The sequence below is a fragment of the Urocitellus parryii genome, chromosome 3 (assembly GCF_045843805.1).
Source record: "Urocitellus parryii isolate mUroPar1 chromosome 3, mUroPar1.hap1, whole genome shotgun sequence".
Classification (NCBI taxonomy): Eukaryota; Metazoa; Chordata; class Mammalia; order Rodentia; family Sciuridae; genus Urocitellus; species Urocitellus parryii.
The window spans coordinates 111,482,264-111,506,722 of record NC_135533.1 but is presented as its reverse complement, the minus strand read 5'-3'; the positions used below and the strand labels follow the sequence as shown (position 1 = coordinate 111,506,722).

The 24,459-nt window shown below is 42.3% G+C and overlaps 1 protein-coding gene across 10 annotated transcripts in view; it reads left to right on the top strand.

Moving 5' to 3' along the window:
- Positions 1–22,713, top strand: part of LOC113200070 (phosphatidylinositol-3,5-bisphosphate 3-phosphatase MTMR3) — a 143,082-nt gene extending 120,369 nt beyond the window's left edge. For 5 of the 10 annotated variants that reach the window (XM_077796006.1, XM_077796005.1, XM_077796009.1 and 2 more), the window contains 12 exons: positions 4,294–4,502; positions 5,176–5,307; positions 6,254–6,365; positions 9,647–9,842; positions 10,947–11,132; positions 13,398–13,568; positions 14,772–14,917; positions 15,601–16,993; positions 18,069–18,179; positions 18,645–18,733; positions 19,467–19,493; positions 21,306–22,713. In XM_077796006.1, the coding sequence (XP_077652132.1) occupies positions 4,294–4,502; positions 5,176–5,307; positions 6,254–6,365; positions 9,647–9,842; positions 10,947–11,132; positions 13,398–13,568; positions 14,772–14,917; positions 15,601–16,993; positions 18,069–18,179; positions 18,645–18,733; positions 19,467–19,493; positions 21,306–21,477 (2,944 nt within the window). In that variant the 3' untranslated portion in view covers positions 21,478–22,713. The remainder of the gene's footprint in view (positions 1–4,293; positions 4,503–5,175; positions 5,308–6,253; positions 6,366–9,646; positions 9,843–10,946; positions 11,133–13,397; positions 13,569–14,771; positions 14,918–15,600; positions 16,994–18,068; positions 18,180–18,644; positions 18,734–19,466; positions 19,494–21,305) is intronic. The other 5 variants (XM_077796012.1, XM_077796011.1, XM_077796010.1 and 2 more) reach the window with 3 other exon arrangements.
- Positions 22,714–24,459: the final 1,746 nt, after the last annotated feature.

The following is a 24,459-nucleotide window of genomic DNA, read 5'->3' as shown; positions in this document are numbered from 1 at the left end:
AATGATCAGTCCCATTAGAATGGGGAAAGAAGCCAGCCATTGCTCTGGCCAGCAAATGCTTTAGATCAGGCATTTGCAAGGATTGCTGGCTTTGAACATAAGGGGGAAGTACTCTCATTTTCTAAGTTAAAGGCTGTGATTGAATCTCCCTTTTGGCAGAGAAGCCTAAGAATACTAGTTGAAGAAAAACTAGAGTATAATACAAATAAGAAGCCTTTTTTCTTTTCTAAAATTTGTTCTAGAGGGCATGAACTCTAGAGCTTTTTTCCCTTTGTAGAGACCATAAAAGTGAAAACTCTTACTTACAGTTTTTCAGAGAAAGTCTCTCAAAAGATTACAAATGAAAGTTCATGGTATAGCTTTTGTAAAGCCAAATAGGTTTTCTGGAACTGGTTGTTCTGTCTCAGAACATATATCTTTTTTAAAAAAATATATTTTAGTTGTAGTTGGACACAATACCTTTATTTTATTTATTTATTTTTATGTGGTACTGAGAATGGAAACTAGCAGCTTGCTCATGGTAAGCGAGTGCTGTACTGCTGAGCCACAACTCCAGCCCCAGAACATATATCTTTTTTTTTTTTTTTTAATGAATTGACCTTGTTTATTTGGCAGTAGATTTTGATATTTCTTTTCTGTTAACTTGTTATGGTTAATTTAAATTTAACTTATGTTGAATATTATATAAAATACAAAATTTAGACTAAAATTACTGTTTTGGAATCTTGCTTAAAAATAAAATTGTAATTTCTCCTTTATATTTAGTGTTGAAACAGTAAAATTAGATGAAGGTTAATTTTAAAGCATCATAAACCTTCTAATTCTTTAATATTTACTTAAGAAAGTATACTAATCATAATCCAGAAAATTTATATGAAAGAAATTTTAAAAGTTATTTATAACCACATCAGCTATTATAATATAGGAATATTTATGCCCACTCTAATATAAAGAATGGTCTTTACTTGTTATCATTGATATACAGTTTTATATGTGGTTCTTCCATTTAATATTATTCATGTTTCTAGGTGTTTTCACAATCATCTATTTTTTAATACACCAGTTAATCAAGTGGATTAATATTATTTAGCTGTTTTTTTTTATTTTAGAAAGGCAAACTTATAATTCCTGATACACATTTCATTAGTTTTTGTTTAATGACTAGAAATCCTTATGTCTTCAGAAAATATTACATATTCATTGAAACACACTACCTATCTAGTGATTTATTATATATCTACATCATATTAGATAAGAATTCCAATTATTTTTATGTAATAAAAGTAAAAAGGAATTTTGCATGTTGGCTGTGTTTCACTTTATACATTATTTTTAGGCCTTTATAGAATATAAAACTTAGAAAAACATTCTCAACTAATATTCTTATTTGATGTAAATGGCTCAAACTATAGAACATATCTTTTATCTGAGTGCCAAACTGGGTTGTTAGTCGGCAGCTTTTTTTTTTAAAGGGAAACATGAAGTATGTTTGGGACACTCTCTGTTCTACCAGCCTAGGTGGCAGAGTGCTTCTGAATATGACAGACACCAAATTCAGTAAATATGTTACGTGTGTGTGTGTGTGTGTATGTATGTATGTGTGTTATATTTTGTATTTTGTGGTAATGATTCCTGAGGTTGCCAGTAGCCAGTTACTTGATAGCACCAGGCTTTCTCCTGCTGTGATGAGAGAACACTTAATTGGATTTATAACTGAAGACAGAGATTGCTCTAACATGGCAAGATGGTGCAAAGAGCACCGTCTGTAGTGCGATTCACAGCTCCCCCACTTTGTGCATGTGGTGATTATTAGTAACTCCTAATCATGTAGAGGGCTTGCCTAACCTATAAATTGGGGATACTTCAAAACAGTTTTTTTCTGTGTAAAATTGAAGCTTTCAGTGTTTTAGTGAGGCTCATCCATTGGCTATCTCAACTTCTGTAATTTTCCTCGTTCTCTTTATTAAAGTGATAGAAATACTGTTTAATTAGTGAGTTTTAATTGTAATGTTTAAGTTCTCTTTCATGAAGTCTAAAGCATTTTAGAAGGCAGTAGTCCAGTTGAAATACAGCCATTGACCCTTAAAATCCAAGACCTAGACTGAAAAGTGCCATCTACTGTTCCTCTTGGGCAGTGCTGGGAAACATTGTGGAGAAAGAGGATGCTCAGGAAAGGTCCCACCAACCTCTTCTGTGAAGATTTGCAGTCATTTGCCTCAGTGGTTAACCAGTGCCTGTTATTTGCAAGGCATTGTTAAAAAATCAATGAGGTTTTCTTTTCTTTTCTTTTCTTTTTTCTTTTTTGTTATTTGTTTTTGGTACAAGGGATTGGATCCAGAGGTACTGCTTTACCACTGAGCTTCATTCCCAACCCATTTTTCATTTTTTTTTTTTTTTTGAGACAGGGTCTTGCTTAAGTTGATTAGGGCCTCCCTAAGTTACTGACTGGCCTCCTTGCAAACTTGGGATTCTCCTGCCTCAGCCTCCTATGTGGCTGGGGTTACAGGTGTGAACCACCACACCTGGCCAATGAGATTTTATGTCCAGTTTGGCTTCATTCAGCACATGAGCCAGTTCAGGGTATTAGCAATATTTGTCTCTCCTGGTGAGGGAGGATTTAAAAACTATAAGTAAAGTGGTATTTTCAGGGAATTTGATTATTGCCAAATTGAATTTATTGCTCATGAGCTTTAGGATTAAAAACAATAGTCTTTCTCACTTTGTTCCCTGGAAAAAACATAGATTCAGTAGTATGTTTTATTTAAATTCATCTGTGTCGTATATATGTGTTTGTGTGTATGCTTATACATGTTTAAAAAAACAATTTTAAAGGAAAGTAAAACAAGTATTTTCCTTGGAGTTATAGAATAAGGGCATTTAAATTTTTTGTTTACCATCTGTTTATTCTGATAATTTATTTTTACTGCCAACTGATTACTTTTATAACAATAACAAATAGCTTAATTGAGCTATGCCATGTAAAATTCACACTTTTAAAATGTGCAGTTTAATGACTTTTAGTATACTATATTCAGAGTTGTTCAACTGTCACTACAATCAATTTTAATACATTTTCATCACCTGGAAGAGACATTCTGTACCATTAGCAGTCATTCCTTGTTCCCTCCTCAGTGCCCTTACCCCTGGGTAACCAGCAATCTGTTTTATCTACCAAGTCTGGATACTTTCATATAAATGGAATCATAAAATATGTGGCCTTTTGTATCTAGTTTATTTTATTTAGCATAACATATTCAGGGTTCATCAGTGTTGTAGCATGTATCAGAACTTTATTCCTTTTTAGTGCTAAATAATTTTTCTAACCTTTTAATTGCTATAATTGCCAAATTAGAAAACACTTTGGGTTTTAATAGCATCTTAAAGTAGACTGTGAGTATGATTTCTGCTTTGGGAAAAAAGATCTGTCAGAGTATGATTTATTGAGGTTGCTGTTCTTTTACTAAGAGCCTGAGGAAGGATAGTGGGCTTATTGAGCTATCTCCCTAAATAAGAGCAATTTTTGACTCATGAAATCTCAGATTTTTGTCTAGGCAAGTGTTTTCAGTTTCAAAGGTAGGATCTGTTTGGGGTGTGTCGGGGAGAGTGGGGGGAAGAAGGCTCAGCAACTTTAATGAGGCCCTAAGCAGCTTAGCAAGACCCTGCATAAAATGTTTAAAAAGCGCACTGTAAGGGGGCAGCTGGGGATGTGGCTCAGTGGTTAAGTGCGCCTGGGTTCAATCTCTTTGTTTAAAAAAAAAAAAAAGCCCAAGCTGGCCATGAGTGCACAGTTGCTGCAGTAGACCCTCGGGAGTCAGTGAAGCAACACATTTTCCCCTCTAGTTCAGCATATATTATTCTAGGGTATTTAGGTACCATATCAGAAAGGAGGAGTTAGTTATTGACTAGAAAATTAATGTAGTATTTGTAGATCATTTTTTTATTTCCTAGAAATACAATATTCAAATATTGAAATTATGAGTATTCATTTATTTTCTCTAAATGAATATTTCTCTATTCATTTTGTTAAGTAACTTTACAGAGATCTCTGTGATGGTATGGTACTTGAGAAAGATACATACTGGTTTTGTTGTTATTGTTGGTGTATACATTTTTTGCCCTCTTTAATATTGAGACAACTTGAAGCCAGTTCAGGACTTACCTAGAGTAGGTTGTTCATTAATGTGCTTAAACTTCTGTACCTTACTCTCTGTGTGAGTGCAGAGCATTTGAATGGGCCTCCCTAAATATGTACCCTTAAGATGACACAGTTGTTTTCTCTTGTTCCCGGCACAGGCACCAGAGCAATGGAGCTGTCATTGCCCGCTGTGGACAGCCAGAGGTCAGCTGGTGGGGTTGGCGAAATGCAGATGATGAGCACCTCGTGCAGTCAGTAGCCAAAGCTTGTGCTTCTGATTCCCGATCGAGTGGTGGCAGCAAGCTGTCAACTAGGAATAGTTCCCGAGACTTTCCCCATGGGGGAGACCTTTCCGATGTGGAGTTTGGTAAGGTGCTACCTGCACCCACAGCAGCAGTTTTATAGTATATGAGAAACTTTTCTTGAAGTGGCCTTTTCTTTTTTCTTTTTCTTTCTTTTTTTTTTAGTTGTAGATGGACACAATACCTGTATTTTATTTATTTTTATGTGGTGCTGAGGCTCAAACACAGTGCCTCATATGTACAAGGCAAGTGCTCTGTCACTGGGCTACAATGCCAGCCCGAAGTGGCCTTTTCTTTAGTACTTTCTGGAAGAGAATTTGATGGGATTATTTGAGGAGTCTTGAGTCTTGGCCAAGAACCAGAAGACTCTTTGTTTCAAGCCTGGCTGTCATGACAAGAATGGAGTATGAGTGTGATGGGGACTTGTAGTGTATCTATGCTCCTTGTAGGGACGTACCAAGTTTTGGACTATAGGTGTAGAAATGAGATATAGGAGGTTGGGCTATGTGGATCTCCATGTTTATCTCAGGAGTTGGTTTTGGAAAATGAATTGTCAACTTTTAATAAGAAGGGAAAATAGAAAATAAACTAAGAGTAGTTCATCTATCTAGGTCTGGTTAGGAGGTTTCATTTGAGTTTTTTGGTACTACGGCATGTGTCTCTGGTTCTAGTTTTCACAGTTCTCAGCGACACAGGTTTATTTAGTTTTTACCCGTCCCCCCTTCCTGATGTCCGTAGATTCTTCTCTATCAAATGCTTCAGGAGCAGAGAGTTTAGCCATCCAACCGCAGAAGCTTTTGATCTTGGATGCTCGCTCCTATGCAGCAGCGGTGGCAAACCGAGCCAAAGGAGGAGGCTGCGAATGCCCAGGTAAGGTGGATGGTGCATGGTCCTCAAATACTATCTCCTTATGAGTCCAGCCCATGCCCAACCTGGACTTAGTTCTCAATTTGAAATAAGTGACAAGCCATATTTCTCCCCTTCTTTCTTGAGAGAGCCAGAGTTTCTCTTTATATTCTTAAAATTGTGTGTTCTTTTCCAAGCAGATATGGAGGAGGAGGTACAGTGAAGCCAAATAATCTTCCTTTCCTGCCAACCTTTAGGTGATAAAGAAAGCAAATCTTCCATAAGACCTGTTTACATTTGGATGCTGCTTTAGTGGCTCTATTTCTCAGTCTTCTAAAAGCTTTTTGTTGCCTTTGACAGTGGGTATGCTCCTTACTGGCCTCCTGGCAAACTCCATGTGGGGATTTTTTCCTTAGAAAACCTGGGGTGAAAATTGTCCTGACTTGTAACACCTTTGCTGTTTGAATGGTGGCTTTCTCTGAGGAGAGACTCCTTGGTACCAGTTGTGGCTGATGGTGCAGGAAGAGGTACCAAGCTCCTTATTTAGGTGTGACCTGAGCTGGAAATTGGAAGCAGTTGTACCAAGGTAAAATTTAAATGCATGAAGGCACTCTGCCAGATTCTTTTCAGAGACATTTCAGAGCCACAAATAGATGAGGCCCAGGAAGTAAAGATGAGATGGAAGTTTATAGGTCTTTCTTTTAAAACATAATAGCTTTTATTTTGTTAGTGCCTTCTTTACAGCTCTAACCTTCCTTTTTCACCTCTTTTACAAAGACAGCTAAAATGCAAGTGCTGTTTGCCTCTTTGAATAAAGCACTGGATTAATAGTCAAGCATCACAACATTGCAGTTTCATTAGTCAGCAGCTGCAATGGATTTGTTTTATAGCCAGTTTGCATCTTTTAAATTTGGTCATGCAGGCTTTAAATTCAACATATTTGTGTTCTCTTTATTGTTATTCTTTCCAGATTATTACCCGAACTGTGAAGTTGTGTTTATGGGGATGGCAAACATTCATTCTATCCGGAGGAGTTTTCAGTCTTTGAGGTTGCTTTGCACACAGACGCCAGATCCGGGAAAGTAAGACTTTAGTTTTACATAGCTCTGTTTTTGTTGTTAATTAAATTTGAAGGTATCTTCTCCTGATTCATGGTACACTTAAGTTACATTTTTAGCCTTTTTACATATTCTTTCTGCATCAGGAGCAAGGCAGCATAAAGCAGAGATGGAAGAAAAACCCAGCCCTTTGAAACATTTTTAAATGTGCAGCAAAGGAAAAAAACTCAGTCCTTTTTAGAACAGAAGCATTACCTTGTTTGTGCTGGGACTCCCACCCTTTCTCTTTCACGTTGTTTTTGTCCTAAAGCATTTTTATTCTTTGTTTTCTGAAATCCTATAGTGACACTTATTTGCTATGAACTGGGTTGTTTTACCACAAAAAGTCAGTTTACGTTCATGTTCTAAAATGGGTTAAACTTGTCATTAGGTCAGTTTCTTTCATTCTTGCTTTTGATTTCTAAACTACTCTTTTATTTACTGAGAACATTATCATGCTTTTTATTGCTCATTAAAAATGAATGGTTTGCATTTGTAATAAGGAAGGTGAAGTAATACCCTCTGCAAGGGTACTCTTTGAATACAAGATAAATTAGGAGCAGGGCTCTGTAAAACAAATATGGACAATAAATATTTAAAAGCCCCTGTTCTACTATTTCAGGAAGCTAGAGTTGGTGCCAGAGAAGACAGAATTCATTTTTTCTAGAGTTTGTGCTAAAGCCCATATTCATTTCCCTGGGTCCTGTTCAGTAGATCTCATGATCACATTGAGTTTTGCTGCATTCTTTATTGGATTTATTAAATCAGGTACTGCCTAAACCACTTGTATTGACTTTTAGTAGCAAAGGATTAAATTCATTACAGTTCCATTCAGCCCTTAGGTTAAAGCAAGTGTCCTTTGTGGGCAGACTGTTCAAAGAAAGGAGCTTCCTACTTTCCTTTGGGATTTGCTATTTGCAATTCCTACACAATTCCAGGACCCATCTGGCAGCACCCTTTCCTCTAAGATGAGGCATAGAAGGTGCCTGGCTGAGAACCCAGGAGACCTGCTGAAAACTGAGTTTGTGACCCTGGCAAAGTGACTTTACTACTGTAGGTCTTAGTTTTTTGTCTATAAAACATAGATTGCCAATTATGTGATCTCTCATATCATCCATATTAAAATTACAAAAATAGTTGGGTTTTTTTTTTTTTTTTTTGGTACTGGAAATTGAACCCCAGGGCACTTAACCACTGAGCCATATACCTAGACCTTTTTATTTTTTGAGACAGAGTCTTACTAATTTGCTGAGGCTGGCTTTGAACTTGCCATCCTCCTGCCTCAGTCTTCCAAGCCACTGGGCTAGAAAAGCTAGTTTTTGAACTCAGATTATTAGCTCTTACTTCCTCCAAATTAATATCTAGGGAATTTTATTAAAGAAGCAGCAAATCATAATGCACTACTGAAGCCTCTTGTGGGGGAAAAAAGCCGCTTTGGTAGTGATGGGATGGCTCTAAGTTCATCCCCAGTGGTGGTTTGGGGTTGTGGAGGATTAGGGGATGTTTCTGCTCCAGTTTGAGAGTAGCACAGGGGAGTGTGCTGTATTCCAGAACCTCCTCTGCTGGCATACTTAAGAGTGCAGCTTTTCCCTTAGACTAGGGTAGCACCAACTGGTATTTTATAACGGTTCAGTCATGTTCAAAAGAAACCTACACTGATTCTTTTGTTTACCATTTCTCCAGAGGTAAGAAGATAATTTCATTTTTGGTCTCTTAAGCCTATAGTTTGGTTTCCTTCACGGCTATGTGAAGAATGAGAGTAAACAATTGGTACATCAGGAAAAAATGTTTCCTAGTATCTACTAGGAGATAGAAAGTCTTGATATTGTGTTTTTACTGATGGAAGACTTACAGCTCATTAAACAGTAGGTCTCCTCTCTGAATACTAGGCACTCAGTACATCTGTGATGGAAACAGTGTCAGCTCTCCAAAGAGTCATAGTCCAGGTGGTAGACGGTACTAATCTATATGAAATCAGTACATATGCATTTAATTCTGTAGTCTGCTTGTCTGGCTGGGAAGATCCCCCCCGCTCCTTAGACTCTTCCAAAAATTCATTCATTCCCTGAGATTTAGTAGACCTTTATGGCTTTGTCCTGTAGTCCTAGTGTTGGCAGTTACTCCTAAAACAGATGTACCACCACTTCTTCATCTGTATTTATTCCTTCCTGTCTGGCTCATTGTTTGAAGACCTGGACTTGTCTTAACCACAAATTTTGCATTTTAGAAAAATCTGAACTCATTTTTGGGAATTAGGGGCAGGGAGAAGCACAAGAAACATATGTAAACACAGATTAAAACAAATCAAAACAAAAACCAAAAACTCAAATGTGCAGGTGGTGATTACTCCCAAGAGGCAGTTCTTGCTATCTGATATTCTTGAGTGCTTCTTTAAAAAAGATTCTTCTAGATCCCTGCTCAATCTGGTCTGGGTAAAGCCTAGCAATTCCATGTGGCCATTGGTAGACTAGTTTCATAAGTCTAAATCATCCTATTAGGCTCATCCAGATTTAAAATATATATATATATATTTATTTTAGATGGGCACAATACCTTTATTTTTTTATGTAATGCTGAGGATCAAACTGAGTGCCTCATATGTATAAGGCAAATGCTTCACTACTGAGTTACAACCCCAGCCCCATTCAGATTTTTTTGAAAATTTGTTTTTAGTTATAGATGGGCACGATACCTTTATTTAGCTTATTTATGTGGTGCTGAGGATTAAACCCAGTGCCTCACACATGTTAAGCAAACACTCTACCACTGAGCTATAACTCCAGCCCCCCATGTGTGGTGTCCAGTGTTCAGCTTATATCTCATTATAGATTATTTATATTTTTAAGTTTACTTTTTTTTGAGAACTTATTGGGAAGGATTGTTGATTCTTAAATGTCTTCTGTTTTACATCTTAGAAATATCTCTCAAAAGGTTCCACTTTTCTTATACTGTGTGTATGTACTATGGACTGAAAAACATTAATTTTTTAATTTTCTCTGGGAAATTACTCATCAGCTTGTTAGAACCAAAGGTGTTAGAACCAAAGGTGGTCTTATTAAATACAGTCCCTATTTCTGAGGATGTCCTCTATTACAGAGTAAGGCCTGAGTCTTGTTTTTGAACATGTTTTATAAAGAGATTTTCTGTCTGTTTTGGCAGTGTCACATTTGAAGAGAAAAATCTTGGGGTATTGCTTTTTATTTGACAGGCGTTGGATATGATCAATACATCATAAAAAATTGCCTCATCCCTTCCTATTTTTATAGTTGGCTTTCAGCTCTTGAAAGCACAAAGTGGCTTCATCACCTATCTGTGCTTTTGAAGTCTGCCCTTCTGGTCGTGCATGCTGTGGATCGTGACCAGCGACCTGTACTAGTGCACTGTTCAGATGGCTGGGACCGCACCCCTCAGATTGTGGCACTGGCTAAGCTCTTGTTGGACCCTTATTACCGAACCATAGAGGTGAGTGTGTCCAAAGTGTGGGAGTTGGTACTGTATAACAAGTGTGGGTGGTCTCCGAGAGTCTTACGATCATTTTGTTTTTTTGGGGGGGGGGTAGCAATTAGGTCTAAAGAAAGCCAAATTTGTTTTTAATTATTCCTCCTGCACCTTGAGCTACATTGTTAGAGGTGCCTGCTGCAGTTCTTATGCCTGTTAAAGTGTGACAGATTGTAGGTTACAAGGTATTAAGAAATATAGATCTTTTCTTTTATAGCCTGTCTACATGGGAAAGTTCTGGCTAACCCAGGAAAACGAGGCTTCTTTAAAAAGGATTTTGGTTTGCTTTAGGTCTAGATATTACCAAAAGAGTGTTCTATCAAGAAGGAGTCTGACCCTAAAATAACCTCCTTTTGGGTTAAAGAAGTAAGAAAAACCACAAAGTACGCTTAAACATATATATAAACATTTGTAAAAATCTAGGGTGGGGAAGGATTTTACAAAAATGACTTTGTAAATATAGCACCAAATATGCAAAATTCAAAATAAAAGGAAAATTAAGGGGGAATATATGGCTTTTATAAAACACTTAATATTAATTTTCTCTGGGAAATTGTCCCTCAAGTGCCACGCACAGTGGTGCACACCTATAATACCAGCAGCTTGAGAGGCTGAGGCAGGAGGATCATGAGTTCAAAGCCAGCCTTAGCAATTTAGCAAGACCCTGTCTCTAAATAAAAATACAAAAAAGGGCTGGGGATATGGTTTAGTGGATTAAGTGCCCCTGGGGCTCAATTCCTGGTACTCATTTTATACACACACACACACACACACACACACCCCTCAAGATGTTAGTCTGGAGGCTAAAAGTATGAACAGATTCAAGAAAGTGGCTTAGTTAACTAAGATGCATTGTTAGGGCCCTTTCAGGGAGTGTGGAATGGAGTTCAGATAATTGAGAAAGTTCCTTAGACTTGTGTACCAATAAAAGGAGCTGGCTATGGACCTAGGCTAGAGGAACCTACTGGGAAGCTGTTAAAGGGGGTTGCTGGTGGTGACACCAGGCTCAGGACTGCTACAGTGTGGATAACCCAGCACAAATTGTCTTTCCTGGGTGCCTCCCTGCAGGGTTTCCAGGTCCTTGTGGAGATGGAGTGGCTAGATTTTGGCCATAAGTTTGCTGATCGGTGCGGTCATGGGGAGAACTCGGATGATCTGAACGAGCGTTGCCCAGTGTTTCTGCAATGGCTTGACTGCGTTCATCAGCTTCAGAGGCAATTTCCTTGCTCTTTTGAGTTCAATGAAGCATTCCTTGTGAGTTTGGGCTTCTGATTCTACATTTTGGGAACCATCAAAATTGGAGGTGTTACTTACGCAAATATTAGTGGTCCAATTTTCATATGAAAGTATGTAGCCTTTTTATAATTTAAGTAGAGGGGTCATTATTTTCTCCTATTTTTTTGAAAACAATAATAAATAGGCATTTGTTTACTTAGTGAATCCAGATGTACCATTTTTTCTTGTAAACCTTGAGTTGTTTTAAACTTAGCTTTTAAAAGAAATGATAGAAACCCTAAATAGTAGTTAGAAATAGAAGCAATTAGTGTGTCCCATATTCCCTCCAGTCCATCTACCAAAGCCCCTACTGTCTCCAAAGTTCTCTGCTCCCTTCTCCTTTGATAAAAGATGCACTATCCTTGTCCTTTTTAGCCCTTCTGTTCTGCTATACACAGTTCCCGTCTCCTCCCATTTGTCCTGCTGTCTAGCTCCAGCATTTCTCCTCTTTCCTTCTGCAATGGCATATTTCCCTTTCCCAGATCACAGCTGTCAACATACAGACAAAGTATAATGTATATATATTGTCTTATCAAAACCCTTTCTTGGTCCTGCATTCTGTTCTAGCTATTATCCTGTATTTGTGGTCTCTTTTACTGCAGAGCTCCTATATTAGCTATCTCAAATTTCTTCTGTTTTTTTCACCCACTTCAGGAAGGCATGCACCATAACACTTTGCCAAAGCTACTCTTGTTAAGGTTACCAATGATCTTTCATGTTGCTGACCCAGTGATCAGTGTTTAGTCTTTATCTCTTTGATCCATCAATTGTAATGGCACAGTTCAGTTTCTTTTTTGAAATACTTTCTTCAAGTTGACCTCTTACACTTACCACTCTTATTCTCCTCTTCCTCTCTGACTGGTCCTTTCTGTCTGCTTTGCTGATTCCTCTTGGTCTCTCTGGTTCTGAATCTTGGAATGCCCCAGGGTTCATCCTCCAGGCTACTTTTCCATGTAACTACTTGAAGGATCTCACCCAGTCTAGTGGCTTTAATTGCTCTCCATGTGATGAGAATCCATTCATCTTAGACTTCTACACTTAACTTCAGCCACAATCATGAATACTCGGTATCTCTATTTGGAGGTCTTAATGGCATTTCAAACTTAATTCATTTAAAACTTGATTCTTGATTTCTATATCTCCCCACAAACTTAATCTTGTAAGAGTCTTCCATTTCACGATATGGCAATTTCATCCTTCCAGTCATTTAGGGCAAAAACATTTATGCCATCTTCAACTCTTCCTTCTTATTTCACATTCAGTCTATTAGAGTCTGCAGTTCTGCTTTCAAAATGTGTCTAAAACCTATTATTTATTGTCACCTCTACTGTGTCACACTGGTCCAGGCCACCATTATCTCCTACTCTCATTTCATATAGTCAAGCTAGTCCTTCTAAAACATTAGACAGACCATGTCATCCCCTGCTCAGAAACCTCCAGTAACTATATTTCATACAGTAAAAGCCAAAGTCCTTAAAATGGCTTAAAGGGCCATCCTAGAGGTTACCTCTCTAGGCTTGTTTCTTCCTACCCTCCCTCCCTTCCACTGGCCTCTTAACTATTTCTCAGACTGTAAAAGTACTCCCCTCAGCCGTTGTGCTTGTGGTTGCCTCTGCCTAGAGCATTTTCCATCAGATACTCACATGACCTCTCTTCCTTCTATCAGGTCTCAACCAGTGAGGCCTTCCCACTGCCTAGCCCCTGCCTGGTGTCCCTCTCGCCCTGTCCTATTGTTCTTCATAGTATTTGTCACCTCTGCCCTAGCTAGAGTAAGCTACATCAGGGCAGAAAAGCTGGTTGATAATTGCTGCATATCCATCACCTCTGGTACCTGTAGTCATGCCTGGGGCAAGTGAAATGTTCAGTAATGATTTGTGGAATAAACAAATAGTTTTACAAATGTGCTTTCAGCTTCGACACAGTTTTACACTGACCTGCTCTTGCACCCAGCTTCTGTGCTCTGTTGCTCTTGAGGATGGCTGTTAACTCAGAAGCTCAGAGACTGTTGAACAGGGAATCTAAGAGGAATGGGGGTGTACCAGTTTATCTTTAACTCAGGAATGCTGGTGGATAGAGTCAGGCCCTGGAGTTGGTGGCATGAAGAGGAGGCTATTGTGTGACCAACCGGGCTTCCCTATCCTGACAGCGTAAACTGAAGTGCTTTCAGATATGTCGGGGTAGATGGCTCTGCTGGGCTCCCATGTGTGCCCTACTGCATGATTTTGCCTCATTGGACTCCCATAGGTGAAACTGGTGCAGCATACCTATTCCTGCCTCTTTGGAACATTCCTGTGCAACAATGCCAAGGAGAGAGGGGAAAAGCATACTCAGGAACGAACATGTTCTGTATGGTCGCTTCTTCGGGCTGGCAACAAGGCTTTCAAAAACCTACTGTATTCCTCTCAGTCAGAAGCCGTATGTATCCTTCAGTCTTTCCTCTGTCATCAGCAGAATGAGTTTGGGGTGGGGGACATATGGGAGCCTGTTTGAATAGTGCTTGTTTTTGTGAAGGCATCTCTATCTATGGATGAGCTGTTTCCATTTTCCCTCACTATGCTCAGAAAGAACTGTTTTCTGATGATGCTCTGACCTGCTTCTGACCACTTTGCTTAGGGAGTTTTAATATACATTTCTACTTTGCCACCCTAGACACCAATCTTTTCTGGCACTTCCTCCAGAGCTTAATTTATTTGTAGCATGTTTTGTTTAACTGGTGGAAGAGCACTTAAGTTGTTTTGTGGGTGCTTCTCATATCTCAGAAGGAGCTGTTCCTAGGCCCCTGGCACCACCTCATGTACCAGGTGATGATATCCTCTGAAGCTTCTGTCTCAGCACAAAACTGGGTCTGATACTGATTATGTGTATGTGATTCTCTGCTCATATGAGAGCTAGCAGGCCCTTTAAGACTTTGTCCCTCAAAGGAATACCTTCTGTTCAGCAGAGAAAAAGGGGCACATATATTTGCGTGTCAGTAGATGGTAAAATTCCTTTGTTCAGAATGCATCTTGAACCCAAAAGAAATCAAAGCACGTTAATCAGAAGTTATATTGCTTAACTGGGCTATACATATGCTTCTCATTACATTTAAATAATCAAATCAAAGATTTAAGCCAACTGCTTCTCTCCCTCCTTCACCCTGCCTCCTGGAGGAGTAACAGTGCAAGAAGAAAATACCCTCCTTTTTCACATGATTAATTTAAATGATCCTGTAAAGCAGGTTTCACAGTTTCTGCTGAAGCCAGGCTTTTATACAGGAAACAAATAATCACTGTAACAGAATGACTCACTTTCTTATGTAGCAAATCAAGCTGATGAAAGTAAGTCATTCAATAAAGATGACCTGAGAAATACTTAATGAAAAAATGGACCTTTAAAAGATCCTTTCAGACTTTCATGCCCATAAGAGGTGCTTAGGTGAAAAATGTTGCCAAACAGAATCTCTAGTCCTATATTGGCCTTTTTAGGAGATAGCTCTCTATCCACTGATGCTGCTTCCCCAGGGATCAGTGTCCTAGTGCTGTGGGGTGTTAGAGCTGGGTGTATATTCTTGATCTTTCCAGATATTTCTAAAATGCTTATTGGGACATATGTAAATCTGTGTCCTCTCCCCCTCTTCAGGTACTGTACCCTGTGTGCCATGTGCGTAACCTGATGCTGTGGAGTGCAGTATATCTGCCCTGCCCGTCTCCTTCTACCCCTGTGGATGACAGCTGTGCACCATATCCAGTCCCAGGCACCAGCCCTGATGATCCTCCCCTGAGCCGGTGAGCCCAGGGGTGATGCCACAGGCCTCAGGTCCTGTGTGGGTATATTCCTGTATGGGAACATGCCAGGGATGGTTAAAGATCATGATATTGTCTGGTTCCGCAACATGTTCTTAGGTCTCTAAAGTTTTCTCTGGGAAGATAATAAAGAGCCTGGTTTCCAGAAGTGAGTTGGGCCCTGTTCTACGACATGCACCAAGCAGTTTCTCAGTGATAGAGTACATCCTCTGTGCTCTTTGTGAACCCTGGTTTATATTTCATCCACTACTCTCTGCTCCTGCCTCCCTGTTCTGATTTGTCTTCTGAGTTTGGAAGCAAATGCTGTGAGATGATAGAAATGTTGGCTTTGCTACTTATGAATTAGCTTTATTAAATTCAGAGTGATTGGGTAATAAATTAAAATACTGTAATATCAAAGAATCAGCAGTCTTACCTTGCCACCAGTTGAGGAAACACAACAGCATCAGGGAGAATGCCTTTTGAAAATAACATTTGATGTTAACTTATTTGTATGGATGGGGCATAGGGTAGAGGCATTGCAGATAGGAGGACTTATGAGGGAGCTTTGCACTCCAGAACATTATTTGAGATGTCATAGCTCCAGCTTGTTAAAACCTGTTGTCTCCTGATCTCCTCTGAATAGCCTCCAAGATTCTCACTTTTCCCAAACTTCTTTCTTTTAGCCTACCAAAGACTAGATCATTTGACAATCTGACCATAGCCTGCGACAGCACAGTACCTCTGGCCAGCCGGCGAAGCAGTGACCCCAGCTTGAATGAGAAGTGGCAGGAGCACCGGCGCTCTCTGGAACTGAGCAACCTTGCTGGTCCTGGAGAGGAGCCTTCTGCTGACAGCCTAGGAAAGCCCAGCCGGGTGCCCGGGGGTGCTGAGCTGTCCGTGGCAGCTGGGGTGGCTGAGGGGCAGATGGAGAACATTTTGCAAGAGGCCACCAAAGAAGAGAGTGGGGCTGAAGAGCCTGCACACACGGGTAGTGTGGAGATGCCACAGATCAAAGAGGAGAACAGGATTGCAACTGAGGGCTCAGCCATTGTATTTTACCAAGAAGCAGAGTTGGGTGATGCTATTCTGAGGAGCCATCCAGACTCCAGCCTGTCTCTATTCTCACAGGGTATTCCTGAAGAGCAGGGTGGGCCCAGTGTTCTCTCCAGTTCACTCCAGGAACCCTACAGGGGAGAGGATTCTCGGGAGGTTTCTTTGGAGCAGCCTCCAATAGAGGATATTGCAGAGAACCAGGAGGATGCAGCTCCTTCCATCCCAGTAGATGTAAAAGTTGGTTATGGTACCTCACTGTCTAGTTCTCTGCCACCTTCCCAAGTCCCTTTTGAGACCAGAGGACCAAACATGGACAGTTCCATGGATATGTTGATGGAAGATAATGTGAAGTCAGAAAGTGGACCCCAAGTCCACCGTAAGCCTTGCCTGGTTATCACTGGCAGGTTCAGTGGCAAAGATGTGCTTCCCCCAGCACTGGAGCCCAGGCCTGCTGAGAGGAGCCTCATCGAGAAGCCACAAGGGGGGTCTGTGGTACACAGGACTTCTCCTGGCAGCACTCTTAGCCCAACACGGGCCCCTTGTGCCTTGCCTTTAGCCGAATGTAAAGAAGGTTTTGTGTGTAACAGTGCCCCAGAGACTGAAAACAAGGCCTCAGAGCAGCCCCCAGCACTTGGCACCCTCCAGAAGTACTCCACACCCAATGGGCACTGTGCCAATGGGGAGGCTGGGAGGAGCAAGGACTCGCTGAGCCGCCAGCTGTCTGCCACAAGCTGCAGCTCTGTCCATTTACACTCGAGAAACTTGCACCACAAGTGGCTGCATAGCCACTCGGGAAGGCCATCCGCAGTCAGCAGCCCTGAGCAGCCTTCCCGCAGCCACCTGGACGACGATGGCATGCCTGTGTACACAGACACAATCCAACAGCGCCTGCGTCAGATCGAGTCGGGCCACCAGCAAGAAGTGGAGACCTTGAAGAAACAAGTCCAGGAGCTGAAGAGTCGCCTGGAGAGCCAATACCTGACTGGATCACTGCGCTTCAATGGGGACTTTGGAGATGAAGTGGTGAGTGGGTCATGGTTCCTCTGTAGCCATCTGAGCGAGGATGGGCACACTTTTTTACCCAGTGCATGGTGACTGGTGAGGATTTCTAAATGAATTGAAAAGGTTTAAAGTAGCCCTGTTCACGGAGGCTGAAGATCAGCCTCCGCCATGTAAATGGAAGACTATCTCTTTTCTGCTTTGCTTACTTTCATGTCTTGTTTGGGCAGTTAGAGAAAGGAAAGAGCATGCACTACATGGACCTTCAGATCTCTTCAGAGAGAGGATTCTCTGTTTTCAGAATGACATTTGAAGAGTAACGCCAAGTATTTTGTGAAATTGTAGTGCTTGTCCTACATTAAAAACTAGTAAATTGATAGCCTTCCCAGATGTGGGCTGTAACTTTGAAGGTTAGATTTTTTTTTTTTTAAACAAATGTTTGTATCTACTTTTTGGTAGATGCTGGCAGTAAAAATGGAGAGAAGGGTTTGGTTTCTAACTGATGAAACTGCCAATCAGAAATGAGAGTAACAGAGTAGGGTTTTCAAAGAGGGGCTGTCTTCTTGGTGGGTCTTGTCAAGTGCAATTGTGAACTGGGCTCTGAAGCAGTCATTGTACATTAAAGGCGGGCACATCCAATGACTTTCAATCCAGAGTAACTTTTTGGCCTTTACTTCATACTAATGATGGTTTCTCATTGTTGCAAAGAATCCTTCAGAGAAAGGAGGCCATGCCCAAAGCACTATTTTAACAAAGTGGCGTGGTTGGATCAGCAGGTCCACCAGGGCAGCTTACACTGGGAGTTCAGTTCCCACTCCATCCTGGTCACTTCTCTCCCACATACTTCCTGGAACCCTAAGGTCCATGTTTTGACTCCAGTGTCAGTGCACACAACCTGGGTATCTCCTTTCAACTGAGCCCAGCATCATCTCTGTACCTGTTTAGCCCAAGGCCCAATGGTTGATGTATCTCAGATTCGGTAGCCCTAGTACTTAGGCCTGCACCTAGTCCTCAGTGCTCCCTTCTTCACCAAGCCCTTTCTTCTTCTTTTTGGAGGAGACCGGGTTCATTCTGTTCAGCTGTGTTTGTTTGCCAACAGACTTCAATCCCTGACTCGGAAAGCAATCTGGATCAGAACTGTTTGTCTCGCTGCAGCACAGAGATTTTCTCTGAAGCCAGCTGGGAGCAGGTGGATAAACAGGACACAGAGGTACAGGCTCAACCCCTGCTCTCAGTGCCATCCATGCAACTATTTGGTGGTTTTTCTTCAGCCCCATTCCTGCACCATGCCCCTTACCAAGGAAGAACCTTGTAGCACAGTTAGTCCTGAGCTTCTGATATTTCAGCTTCTGTGAATCCACATCAGGCCCATCATTTCTGAGCCAGAGAGACTCAGCAGGTTGGCCCTCTGTCTACATTGCCTCTGTGAACTGGACCCTTGCCAGCCCTCACAGCAACCTAGGGTGGTGCTGCCACTTTATCTCAGGGGAGATTGGAGTCCCCTCCAGGGAAACGATTTGGACGCCTTTCTTGTACTTTTGGCATCAGACCTGCTGGGCTGGTGCTTCCAGAGCCAATATGGTCCTTGTGACTCTTGCTGACCCCAGCATGGCTCTGTTGGCTCCAGCTGCCTGGCCCATCCTGTCACACTAACCTGGCCCCATCTGTTTTGCAGATGACCCGTTGGCTCCCTGACCACCTGGCTGCCCACTGCTATGCGTGTGACAGTGCCTTCTGGCTCGCCAGCAGGAAACACCACTGCAGGTGCCCGTGGGGGGTGTGGGCTGGGTGTGGAAACTAAGCTTTGGCCCACAGAGTCTGCAATATGGTGGATGGCAGGCATCTGGCCGGCAGTATGCTGTCTGGGCAGACTCTGGCAGTGTGCCGTCTGGGCAGTACCTATGAATTTGGTGCGAAGAACTACATTTGATCTTTCTTCCAGTTGAGAGTGATCACTATTATATTTTGAAATGTTCAAATGATAGCTTCTCCCCACCCCATGCCCCAGATTGGTAAGGCAATAGCTACCACTCAAATCAGTTTCTTATTCCCATCATAAAATTCAACATTACTACTGTGAGCAAAAATAGTTTTCTGTCTGTGGGCAGGGTACTTCATCCCTGCTCCTTGACCCTGAACTTCTTGTCCCTATGCCACTGATGAACAGCTGTAGCTGAGGGGAGTAGTAGAGAGCCGAGGATGGTCTTCAATTCATATGGCTCTCAACTTATTTTCTCTTTCTTGGTTTGGGTAGTGAATTACTAGGGATGCTTTGGCTTCACTGGGGTAGTGACTGGCAGATGTTCAGTGTTCTTGGGATAGAATGTTTATCAGAATTGGACCATTGCTCACCACATGCGTGAACCTGGTTTGAAAGTGGGACAGCATCTTTATCTGTTAATGATGCTTCTAGGACCACATGTCTTCCCACCTTGCACCCCAAGCCCAAATATCTTTGGTTGGCTTCTCCTCTGAGCTCTTTCTCCCCTCCTTGCAGGGACACTGACCGTGTTGATCAAACGTGGTGAGCATTTGCAACAAACTGTCTGTGATGTCTGCACATCTATAATAACTTCTCCACACTAATGCTGTCATCTCCCCTTTCTGCACTCAGTGGGGTGAAGCCTGAGGTTGGGGAGCACAGGCAGGCAGGTGGGCTTGGGGGTGGTCCTCAGCAGCTGATGATGGAGACCATTGAGGTTGAGTCCAGCTGCAGCCATGTGCTTTTCTCTTGACCATACAGGTCAGCTGGGCTATCTCGTCTGTAACAAGAAACAGTGCTTCTGCAGGGTCTAATTTTATGGAGGAGCCAGTTGGGTTTTCAGAACTATTTCTTTTGGGTCAGTCATTCATTGAAATGATGCTGTAGCTTCCAAGTATCAGTGTGCCTTTTTGTTTTGTTTTTAAAGAGACAGAACTGAACAAGTGATCTTCACAGAGAATGTTTTAGCATGGAAGACTTTAAGGGCAGACTCCACTTAGGTCTTTTGGAGTCCCCTGAAAGAAGTCAGAGAAGCTTAATTGATCAAATTTGTATCAGATTTTTGAGCTGAACTCCAGCAGGAATATTTAAAAAAAAAAAAAAAAAGCATAGGCATTCAGAAAATTTTCTGTGTAACCACAGGTTCTCCATGTGTTCATTTTAGTTTTCTGTGGCTCTGTGGTCCACCTTTTTCTCTGTAATGTTCTTTTGTCCCCAAGTAGTCTTAAATATTCTCTCCTGTGCCTGAGTGGCCTTAATCCAATAATAGGTTTTCATACTGAGGGGTTTGACTGAAAAGGGCAGAAAGAGATGCTGGCTGAGAAGGAGGCTTTCCCTTGAGCTGCTTTCCCCTAGCCATTGGTGGGCTGTGTCATGACCCTTGGAGTTTGCTGTGCTGAGCTCATTGTGATTAGTTTGTACTTTAAAGTCCAACAAAAGTAGAGTTATAATGTAGGCAGAAACTGATCCTCTGTCAGTTCTCTTTCCTGTTAGCTATGATGGGCATTGATCTGGACCACACAGATGCATCAGAGCTGGGCTTTCAGTGGAAGAGGGTGGAGACCTGGGGCCTGTGTTGTAGTCAAGCCTTCTGGCAGATCTTTTTGAGTTTCCCTGGAGATAGATGCATGGGGCAGGGCAGTGAGCCATACTGACTGACAGCTGTCTAATAAGGGTATGTGTGTGCACGTATGCTCATCTGTGCTCTTGTCTTTATACCTCTCCTCTCTTTCACTTTCTGAGCATGCATTATGGGCTGCTTGACTCCTGGCTTTGCATGCTGCCTACAGAGCCATCCTGAATGGGAGCAGTCTGCCCTATAAGTTGTTGCCTCCAAACCTCTTGGGTAGTGGCCCTTGGATAAGGCTCCTTATCCCCAGCTGGGCTGGATGCTTGTTTCTTTCCTCTGAGGGCCCAAAGACAACTCCATTTGACTCTGATCACTCAGTGATCACAAGCTACACAGAGGCCATTGCCTAGGTAGGTGTGGCCACTGGGTAAGTTTCTGGGTCAGGACTTACCATTTAGCTAGTAACTGCTTCTGCCGTGGAACCATTTGTTCTCACAGAGGTCTGTCAGGCAGCATCTTCCTGTACACCTGATAACCTTGAGCCATTGTGGTAAGACAGCCAAGTATCCTTGGCCTTAAAGTGAAAATGACATATGATTCTACTAGGTAGGGATATCATTCCTGCCTATCTTGTTCCTGGGCCAGAGAAATGAAAGTGTTTGATTTCAAGGGAGTCTCCAGCATATCCTAAAAAATCACACAGAACAAAATTCTGTTGAAGTTGGTTTCTTTACTGCATACTTGCTAATGGAAGCTAACATTGTTTTGTTTCTTCTTATCTCAAGGAACTGTGGGAACGTATTCTGCTCCAGTTGTTGTAACCAGAAGGTCCCGGTTCCTAGCCAGCAGCTCTTTGAACCCAGTCGAGTGTGCAAGTCTTGCTATAGCAGTCTACATCCCACAAGCTCCAGCATTGACCTTGAACTGGATAAGCCCATTGCTGCCACTTCAAACTGAAGCTCAGTGACCTTGGGTGGGCAGAGGCCAAGCTGCTGTCCCTCTGACAGGGCCACACAGCCTGAGCAGACCTAGAGGCCCATGCACTTTGGAATGGGGGCATGGAATCACCTGTACAGAGTGACAGAAATTGGGATGTACCACTGGATTGTAAATTGATTTTTTTTTTTTTTTTTTTCCCTTTTCCCCCTTTCCTTCCCCCTTCCCTTTTCCATCCTCCTTCTGCCTTCAAAAAGGAAAAAAATCCCCTGGTTGTTTTAATTTTTTTTTTTAATGGAAGACCAGAGGTTGCCAAGTCTCCTGTAATTGCTGAGCTGCTTACTGTCAGGCACACTGGGAGATGGCTTGGTGCTTCCTTATGGAAGGAGGCTAGTCAGAGCCAAGAGTGGAGGCCTGAGACAGTGAGCAGGAAAGAAGGTTAGCATCAACATTTGTGATCATTCCTCATACCACCACCACCACCACATCAAAGTTGGTTGGGAAACGTTTGTTGCCAGGGAAGCTGGAAGCATCTTTCTCAAGAGAACCTTCCCAGGTGCCTTCTCTCTCTTTGAGAGGAGCTGGGCCATCCCACTTTACAAACAGAAAATGAGGTTTATATTTGGAGGGAGGGGCACACACAGCAAATGGATCCCTCAGGCCCCATTTTGGGGAAGGTAGAAGGAGCTAGGGATGGGTGATCAGCATGTTGTTCCCCATGGGATTCTGTTTTTAACTTGACCCAAATTGTCTAGGGCTCCCTCCGTTTTTCAGGGGGCTGCCTCCTGGGCAGGCCAGATAGTGCTTCCTTGGGAGTGAGAGTACAGAATGGCCAGAATGTGGTGTCCTACTTCCATGGCCAAGGCCCGCCCTGAGCCCCAGGCACACCTTGGAGCCACTTCCAGGGCCTGGTCCCCCAAACAATCTTTCTTCCTCAGCCAGGACAGGGAAATCCAGACTCAGGGTTCCAAAAATTCCCCATTCCCAAACCAAACAAATCATGGATCTTCCCCTTAAGGGGTAGAATCAGCCTTTATAGTTATGAAGGTCCCCATACAATCAGCCTTCCTCCTCCTTCCTTTCTTGGAGCAGCAGGAAAGGTCCAGCAGTCCCCCTGCCCTGCTTCTGGCTGCCTGAGTTGGTAGATGTCTGGCTGCTGGCCAGCAGTAAAGGGCCACTTGGTTACTCTGCAGTGTTCCTTAGAGACGTCACATCACCTGGAAGAGATTTGGGGTACCTTTCCTCAGTGAGCTTTGATGTGGTCCAAAAAGAGCCTTAAATCAAGAGTATTTGTGATGGAGGTGGGTGTGGGGAAGGACAGGGAGGAATTTAGGTTTGTGCTTTGTGATGTTGGCATCCATGTTTTGTGCCTGCCCTCCCTCTTGGAGAAGGGCCATGCTTGGTTTTGCTGAATGCTGCTAACTGGTGGCAGGGTACATCATGTAAGGGGAAAGGGTGAGGTTAGGGAATGCTTAAGTTCCAGCCCTTTCTCTTTGGAAGCAGGTCCCTGGCCAAAGGCAAGCTGTGTCTTAGGAAGGTGGCTCCTACGTGTGCCTGAGTATGGTTACACGTGGCCCAGAAACATTTCCTGGCGCTGTCAGTCCAGGCAAAGCCCAGAGTCTGAGCTTAGAGAAACAGGGTGTAATTCTTCTCCACACTCCACATGCTCTGATGGTGAAGGTAGGGAGAAGTAAGTGTAATTGAAGATTGTGCAGTTCTTAGTGACAGGTGCCAAGAGGTTATGATACGGGTTTCTTGGGTCTGATGTACAGTGTGAATAAATGCTTGCAGCTCTTAGCTCTTTTTTGATCAATGAAGCACTTTTTTAATATTTTTCTTTGTATGTAAAGGAGGAACCATAACTCTCCGTAGCTGTACATATAACCCTTTTCTCCTAAAGAGGAGTCGGTCAGTGCTCCTATATTTTTCATTTTTTGTCAAAGCAAGAAGTAAATACTTTAGAATTGTTAAATATATAAATAAAGTGAATAAAGTTGAGTGTTTCACATGGTGGCATTTGCTATAACATGTTTTAATTCTTTGCCCTGTGGTTTATCCCCTCTTGGTCACTTGGTTTCTTGGTCTCTTGGTCTCTTGGTCTCTTGGTGCTGATGGGAAACTTGACATTTGGCAAAGGAAAATGACAGATTTCTTTTCAACTCTAGACCTTGGCAAGGAGATTGATCATGATGCCCAAGCACTGAAAAACACTTCCTTAATGATTTTACCCCTAAGCTCTCTCAAGTTAAAAAGGGGCAAAGCCATTGGGCATTTGAACAAGTGACTGTTCTTCTGCATCGGAAGAATTGCACATCAGTAATAATTAAAACTACCTCTGACCTCTAGGCTCCTTGTTTTTTTGTTTTTTTTTTTTGGCTGCTCCTCTGATTTCAGGGCAGCCAATTCTCTGGCCCCTGAACCCCCACTCCACCTCACCCAGGGAGTATTAGAGCCTGCATGCAGGAGGGAGCAGGCAGAGACATGGTGGGGGGAGTGGGTAGAAGACATCTTAGCCAGTCTTTCTTGGATGAAATAATACAAGTGGGCAGCAAGAGAACTTGGAGGCAGAAATAGAATTGAATATGACTGGATTATGTGCTTAAATAGAGCATCATCCTCCCTTCCCCCACAGAGAGGAAGCTCCATTCCTTAGATTTTTGACTTCTGTTTCTAGCTGAGCAAGGCCATGATATCTAGTTATTTCTGGACTATTACTTTTTCTAAAAAGAAGTGGATTTTCTTTCCCTACATGGCTGTTTAGCATCCTGTCCATCCTGTGGGTCTGTAGGTGAGATGTATTACCTCTTTGGAAGGTTGTTGTTAAGTGGCACCTGGCTCTCAGGTCCCCAGCCTAAGGTCTGTGGTGAGTCAGGTGGGCTCTGAAGAGTGACCTGTTCAGAGCACCCCAGGGGGCCTTCACTCTTCAGGGCAGGCTTTGTAGGATCTCTTTCTGGATTTCCCTTCTCCCTAAAGTGCATAAGCATTTAAAAACAACTCAGCTGG